At 30.8% G+C, this 8,457-nt stretch overlaps 1 protein-coding gene across 1 annotated transcript; it reads left to right on the top strand.

Annotated features, from left to right (window-relative positions):
* Nucleotides 1-1,792: 1,792 nt before the first annotated feature.
* On the top strand, nt 1,793-3,271 carry LOC141696014 (uncharacterized). Its single transcript, XM_074500210.1, has 2 exons — nt 1,793-2,315; nt 2,421-3,271. Exons 1-2 carry the CDS (start codon nt 1,793-1,795, stop codon nt 3,269-3,271), a joined length of 1,374 nt encoding a protein of 457 aa, XP_074356311.1.
* Nucleotides 3,272-8,457: the final 5,186 nt, after the last annotated feature.

Genomic DNA, 8,457 nt, shown 5'->3' with positions numbered 1-8,457 from the left:
TCACCGAACTAAACATATCGAGTCCCATCTAAAGCAATTAAAAAACAAAACTTGTGTTCTTACTTTTTCCCCAAAATTGACACCCGGTTTGCTATGCACCCACAACCATCCAGGCCCTTCCTCTCCTCCTCCCAAAAAGGTAATTATTTTTTCATGAATTTCTCTTACTTACTCATCTAGATATATGTATATATATGAGCCATCCTGAACATTAAATATGGAGATGAATCATGATTTTCTAGTTTAATGGATAAGTTTATCGGATGAGATTTTGATTGAGTTTATGGGTTTTTCTCAAATGTCAATTAAACTTTAATTCTTCATATACATAATATGTATATATATATATTATTGTAATTATCTATATATATTTGTGTATTATGAGAATTGCGATATGTGTAAGTTCAACGGAAAAAAAATTATATTATTCTTTGGTATAATCAATCTCATATGTAGAATCTTAAATTAACAGAATTTAAAATAATATTCATGTTAGACAATATATGTTTGCATATACTTATGTTTGCATTTTGTGATATATGCCTCTGTTTTATTTTGTTTAAGAAGTTATATTGCACTTACATGTTTCTATAGAAAAATTAAGTTTATAAAATTAGATTATAGCTGTACTTTAAATTTAAAATTAGTTATGTTTGTCGAGTGAGGAACTCAAACTTGAAATATGACATGACAAATACGAGGGTACAGAGTCTTTGTTTAGTATATAGACTGCTACCCTGATAACCAAGTACCATCCAACTTTATATAGCTATATGTCCATCCAATTTTTTATTATAAACAATGGTCTTGGAAATTGCAATTTTTAACTAGTAAATTTTATTTAGTTTGTTTTGTTGTCGTTCGTGCAGTGAATGCATATTGTGATGTATCTTATTTGTTTATTAAAAATTGATTGTCTTTTTAAAAATTAGAAATTGAATTTTCTTGTATGTTCTATTTTTTACTAATAGGTTACTTGTTAAAAAAGTACTTTAAACTAGTAAATGTGACCCTTGCTTATATATTTGTTTAAAGGATGTTGGAGGTGAATAATAGACTAAGGTCAGCATACAAATATGATAATTGTATACTTATGTTAATTATATGTTCTTTAAAAATTTTTGTTTATGTTTTTTTCTAAAAAGACTAAAAACTTATTTGCTTCAGGAAGGACATGGATCGTTCACGGATAGACCTACCAGATAAGTTATTAGAGGAATACGCAAATGGTATCACTGATTTCATTAGTATGGCAAAGAATTTTATAGACTCTAAAGGGTTGCTGTTATGTCCTTGTTGTCGATGTGTGAATAAGTATGATAATTGGTCCAACTACTGATTTTTCCGATGATTCTCCATTTAACATGGATGATAAGTATGATTCCTTGCTTATATCTCTTCATATGCCTTTATATGATAATTGTAAAGAATTTTCTATCCTAAGTGTTGTGGTAAGGTTAATGAATGTTAAGGTGCTTAACAAACTGACAGATAAAGCATTTAATGATATGTTGAAGTGTTTCAAGGTGATGTTGCATGAATGTAATAATTTTTTAGAGGACTATTATCAGACTAGGAAGCTTCTTTGTGATGTGGGCTTAGGATATGAACAAATTGATGTATGTTAATTTGATGTGCTTTATTTTACGGTGAGAATGCAAATGCTTTGTTATGTCCAATATGTCAGTCAAGCCGTTATGTACGAAATAAAATCCCACATAAAAGACTTAGATGGTTCCCACTAAAGGCTCGACTCAAAAGATTGTTTAGCTCTAAATTTACTTCAAAAGACATGCGATGGCATAAAGATGTACATAAAGAAGAAATCGGTGTGTTACATCATCCGGCTGATGGGATGGCTTGGAAGCATTTTGATAATACATACCCTGACTTTGCTAAAGATTCTAGGAGTGTTCGAAAGGGGTTGGCGTCAGATGGGTTTAACCCTTTTTCAAACCTTTCATCAACCTATAGTTTGTGGCCAGTAATATTAATTCCATATAACATGCCACCTTGGGCTTCCCCAAATGGTATAAACTATCTAATGTCTTTATTAATTCCAGGTCCTAGATCTCCTGGAAAAGATTATGATGTGTTCTTGCAGCCATTAATTGATGAACTTAAGGAGTTATGGGATGGAGTACATACATATGATTCATATGGTGCGTGTACTTTTAAACTTAGAGCTGCAGTATTATGGACAAATAGTGATTTTCCAGCTTATGCATATCTATCTGGATGGAGCACTGCTGGAAGATTAGCATGCCCAGTTTGTTTAGAGGATACTAGATCTCGAAGAATCACTGACAAGCAATGTTTTATAGGACATCGATGTTATTTAAATGTGAACCATCCATGGTGAAGGAGCAAAGAATATGATGGATCTACTGAGTTACGTGGTCCTCCAAGAAATTTTACAGGTGAAGACATTTTAAAACAGTTGGAGGAAGTTGCCACACGTACAACTGGTAAAGCACCAAGTAATTCTTTAAGAAAACATAAACGTGGGGCTAAAGAGTTAAATTGGTGTAAAAGAAGTATTTTGTTTGACTTGCCATATTGGTCAAAGCTCTTGTTGCGGCATAATCTTGAAGTGATGCATATTGAGAAGAATGTATGCGATAACATTATTGGTACACTTTTAGATATTGAAGGTAAATCAAAAGACAATTTGAAAGCTCGTAAAGATTTGGAAGATTTAAACATCCGTGAAGAGCTTTGGTTGAAAAAGACAATTAATAATAAATATGAAAAACCCCATGCTAGTTATACTTTTACTAAAGAAGAATGCAAAAGTTTTTGTCAATTTATTAGAAGTGTAAGAGTACCAGATGGGTATGCTTCAAATATTAGTCGATGCGTTAGCGATAATAACAAACTCAAAGGATTAAAAACTCATGATTGTCATGTTTTAGTTCATAAGATATTACCCCTTGCATTACTCCCTTATCTTACGAAGAATATACGTGGTACATGGATTGAGTTATGCCAGTTCTTTCAAAAATTATGTTCCAAAACAATACTTATATTTGATATTGAAGAATTGAGGCAAGGAATTGTTATAATTTTGTGCAAGTTGGAGAAGATATTTCCCCCATCCTTTTTCACTATTATGGTACATCTTTGTGTACACCTGCCTGATCAAGTGTTACTAGGTGGCCCGGTTGCTCCAAGATGGATGTTTCGCACAGAACGTCACATGGGTTTGTATAAACGATATGTGAAAAATATGGCTCGACCAGATGGTTCAATTGCTGAAGCTTTGTGGTAGACGAAGCTGTATGTTTTTTATCCAGATATGTTTCTGATATAGAAACAAGATTTAATAGACCTGAACATAATTGGGATTTACCTCTTTCAAATTATCATATGGACATTTTTAAGTCCCATGTCTGTCCATTAGGAGCAGCTTCTATCAAATTGCTACAGAATTGGAAGAATATCATTTAGTGGTATATATTAAACAATTATGTAGATGATATCCAAGAATATTTGGAGTAAGCAATGAATTGTATAATTTTATTATTTCATTTAAATATTTAAATATACATCTTATTTGAGATTTACTAAATTTTATACAGTGAGCACAGAAAGTTATTGCAAGAAAGAGGCATTTCATATTCAGATATTGACGTGAAGCAAAGAGAAGAATTCCCATCTTGGTTCAGAATAAATGTCAGAATCTGTTTTAATAATATATTAACCTGTTATGTGATCATTCATAAATGTATAAATGCCTTTTTTTCTTTTATAGATATCTCAAATGCAAGTGCAAAATTCAGCTGTTATCAATGATGATTTGTACTCTTTATCTCAAGGTCCATTATAATGATATCATAGTTATCAAAGTTGTGTTGTAAATGGTGTTTGATTTCGTTACAAAGAGTATGATGATACTTTTAAAACACAGTGTTCTGGAGCTTACACAGAAGGTGATCATGAAAATGAGAATCTTATATATTATGGGGTCTTGATTGAGATTTTAGAATTGTCATTTCTTTTGGATCGAAAAGTTTTCTTATTCCGCTGCGAGTGGTATAACTCTAGTCTCAAGTGCAGAACAATCTACGTGGATAATAATCTTACGCATTAATACATCAACTGATTGGTACACTAACGAACCTTTTATTTTGTCAACTCAAGCTCAACAAGTCTTTTATCTCCTTGATATGAAACGTGGTTCAAGTTGGAGGTTTGTTCAAAAAGTAAATCATCGTTCTATGTATGACATTCTTGAAACATCTGAAGTTGTTAATGATTTATCGAATAATGATGTATTTCAAGAAGAAGAGTCGGTTGATTTGCCATCTTTTCAACCAGTTGAGGATTCAATTGAAAGTTCATCATTAGTTCGACGAGATGTTACATCTTTAAGTCTCTCCGACGAACTTGTTGCTGATTTATTTTCCAAAAATGAATATCAATCTTCTCGTGATGATGATGAACTAGATGGAACTGAAGAAAATGAGATTTACGATGATGGAAATATATTCTTTGATGATGAATTAATTTTTTCAAGCGACAACGAGGATGAAGAGACTGAAACAGAATTAGATTCATGATATTATGGATTCTCAGGTAATTGCAGTGAGGTTATTTAACTATTTTCTTTCTAATATTGCATAATCCATTACTATTGGTCTATTGCTTTCTTGACCTTTTATTTTTTATGAACTTGCCGTCTCTTACAGCTTTAGTTGTAGTTGGTAAAGTTTCACTTATCTCTCTGTTGGTATTGAGGATAACTGTGAACCAGGTGCATAGTGTTTATATACTTTATCTGATGATAAATCTTGTTTTCTGCAGGCTATTGAATTTATCATACAGAAGTCTGAAAATGAGCAAAGTATGTATGGTGGAGTAACATTTATTTTTCTTCTTCATTTGCATCTCTATCTAATGTTCCTTTTTTGGGGGTACATAAATTTAAAATGACTATGAAGATGCTGGCTGTTTTTTTCTGAGAGTTTGCAGGCTATGTGCTTGATCTGCTTGGTTGTGTTTTAATAAATTTTACAAATTTGTATCTCTGCAGCGCTGCGAGAGGCGAGATTATGCTCATTTGTGCTCTTGTTTCGAGGTTCCTATGCAGGTGGTTGCGTCATAGCAATGTAAAGGCTTATAATTAAAAAGAGTCTGACATTTTGGTTGATGACTTGTCTCAGAACTTTAAATATCAACTCTTTGATTTAATTGTGCTCCTAATATTGTTAAATATGGATTTTGGGTTGTGTTCCTAATATCAACTCAGTTTTATTGATCGGCACCTCCATGATTTTTCTGGTTATGTGGTTGTGCTCCATTGATTTTTGGTAATCTTTTGCAATTATGCAGATTCAGAATAGCGTGCAATAACTAGTTTATTATGTAGTGGATATGAAAATTACTGTTTGACATGTGATTTTTATGGTTTTGCTATTCTTGCTATTAATGGGGCAAGTTATCCTGAGGACAGGGATTGATACAAGCTCCCCATTTAAGTAGACCTGTATGTTAGTCCACTATTATAAATTTATATATTAGAACAAAAAAGACATTAATTTATTAAATTTGTATGATACAAAAAATATCATTTGAGATATATTGATTAGTTTTGTTGTTTTCAACTATTTTAATTCTTATTTGTTAATTAGCAAGAGCAATAGCTAAGGGGTAAGATTTAAGACCTAAGTATTTTATAAAAAAAACTTTTATTTGTTAATATGTCAAATATATTAAAGTTAGAATTTTGTCTTAAAATATTTAGTTCTAATATTTTTAAAATATGCATATGAAGAACTATGGTACTGGTTTTACATATTAATAATGGGACCCAAATATGGAATATTCTTACATTACATTTATTCTATATATCAGGTTTTACAGTCTTTGTCAAACTTACTAGATTTTTATCGTTAAATAGAAATATTATAATTTAAAAATATTTATAATTTGAATTACTAAAAAATTATGTTTAATTTAACTTAAAATATTTTTTTAAGATTTATAAATAATTATTAATTTCTCTAATTATCTATCAAAACTTGATCAAGTACAAATTTGTCGCAAGTGAAAATTTAGCGTCCCTACTTTTTGTTGTAACTGGAAAAAATATTATTTTCACTAAGTTTATGAGGCGAGACGATTTAATGTTAATTACTGCATTTTCTTATCTAAAAAGAGTTGTTTTTTTTATAAAATATCAAAGTGTATGAAACATGGTTCAATATATACTTAGTTGTTTTTTGAATTTTATTTTTGCAAAATATGGTTTGTAACTTTGCAACGATATGTACAACTGTTCGGTCAAAAAAAAACCATATGTACAACTGAAATTACCTCAAAGCCCGATTGGAAAATTAGCTTTTTGGCCAAATATAACTTTTTAATCAAATTAGAGGTTTAATCATATAAAACCTCTAATATTAGTGTTCGGTAATTAGCATTTTGAAATGGTTTTTTTCCTAACAAGCTAACTTCAAAAAGCTACTTAGAAGAATTTCTTTAAGCAATAGAAAAAATTAATACAAATATTTATTTACCAACAATTTTATTCGAAACAACTTTATTAAATCGGCAGTTGACTCAATTAACTTGTCAAAATAATTATTTCATATGGTTACAACTAACGGATAAATACCAAAGAGGGTCAAAATCAATCACAACTGCAGTTTTAAAATTTATTATTTATATGATCATTTTTGTTGCTTAAAAATTGCGCTCGTTAAATAAAATGTAATCTTAAGTGTAATGAATACTCATTTCAACTACAAACCTTATTTTGTAAATAGTAAAATTGAATAAAAAGTAGAACAGGTAAAATAACTGAAATATTTTTGGCTGCATTCAAGATTACTTCTAGTTGTATCGAGTTGTAAAACTGTATTATTGTAAAAATTTGAAAAATCTTAGTTTTGTAATTAAAAAATCTTATTTTTACAAAAATGATTTAAAAAAAATCATATTGATAGAAAAAGCTCAAAACCTTTTTATGCACTTATCATATATATTAGAGGGAAATTATTTTTAAGTTCGGCCCTCAACTTTCCCACCACTTTTCTTTATCATTTTAGATATCCTATACAACTATTTATGCGGCACATGTGCCAGTCCTTCATTCATCTTTCAACCTCTAAAACTACTTATAACTTGTAAGCTATCTTTCTATTTTCTCTCCTTTATAATCTCTCTCAAAATATATATTAACTTATTCTATATGTATAAGATATCATGCCACCTGAACGCAGTAAAAGACGATATAGTTTGCCTCGAAAACAAGAATTGCCTATCAATGATACTAGTGCTTTTGTGGCAGAAAGAGAATTCATTAATGATTCCGCTGGTAAAAATCTACAAGTTTCTCGTCGCATAACTCGATCTAATGTTCTGAGCCAACAAGTTGAATCCACTGCACAACCTATGGGTAAAGGTGAACATAGTGGAACTAACATACCCCTCAGTGGACAAACTGAACAACATGAGGCCTCTAGTTTACACATTGAAGAACCAAAAAGCACTATGTCTTCTCAAGCACGATCTGGTAGTATTTTGTGCAATATATTTATATTATATATACAATAGCTTACTTCTTATTATGGAATATATATCCATGTACATCAAAATGTAAGGCATAATCCCCGTAAAGTAACTCGGGGTATGACAACTTCGAAGATGGCTAGGGCAGCCTCAACACGAAAGCTGTCTGTAATTTTTTATGCAAATTGCAAGCAACCAATATGTACCTCTGCTGAGAGGTTTAATAATGAGATTGGATTTATTGTTCGTAATCATGGAACATTTTCTTATAAAGATTGGAGACTAGTCCCGGAGCACATTAGAGCACCATTGCGAAACTATCTCCTGGTAAGTCCTTTTACACTAGCTATTTTATACATTGGGTGAGCATATAAGTTACACACGCTGCCTAGAGTATAATCTTTTTAGATCTTGTTGGTTTATCTTGTATTCTGTTAACTTTTTCCCAGTACATATCTATATAAAGATTGATTCATAAATGTTTAAACCATTGAATGTACTATTCATAGAGTTTTTTATTTTACAGGAGAATTTTGACGTTGACTTACGTGATGAGATAACTAAACTATGTATCGATGAGCAAATGAAGAGAGTCTGGAAGAACTATAAATACAAGTTACATTCATACTTCAAATCTATTGGGGGTAAAACTGATTTGGTGATGGCTAAAAAAAAGCGACATCCAAACTTCAAAGATAACCAACAGGAAGAGTGGGAAAGGCTATGTGATGGCTGGAGTTCAACTCAATTCCAGATTACTTGTGTTTTGTAAAAATAATCACTATATAGAGTTATTATATGCGTTAACAATATTTTGATTTCCTATTTTTTTTTATCAGGAAAGAGCTTTAAAGAATACCATCAATCAATCCAAAAAAAATGGAATTCTAAAAATGGGTCAGTTTCCACAGTGAGACATCATATTCGACGTGGAATAGAATT

The sequence above is a fragment of the Apium graveolens genome, chromosome 11, assembly GCF_009905375.1.
Source record: "Apium graveolens cultivar Ventura chromosome 11, ASM990537v1, whole genome shotgun sequence".
Lineage (NCBI taxonomy): Eukaryota > Viridiplantae > Streptophyta > Magnoliopsida > Apiales > Apiaceae > Apium > Apium graveolens.
Note: the sequence above shows the minus strand (reverse complement) of the source record. Positions and strands in the feature narration are given on the sequence as shown.

Coding starts and splice junctions, on each gene's coding strand:
- LOC141696014 (XM_074500210.1), top strand. CDS start 1,793: ATGCGATGGCATAAAGATGTACATAAAGAAGAAATCGGTGTGTTACAT. Junction 2,316..2,420: donor AAGAATCACTGACAAGCAAT/GTTTTATAGGAC, acceptor GAAATTTTACAG/GTGAAGACATTTTAAAACAG.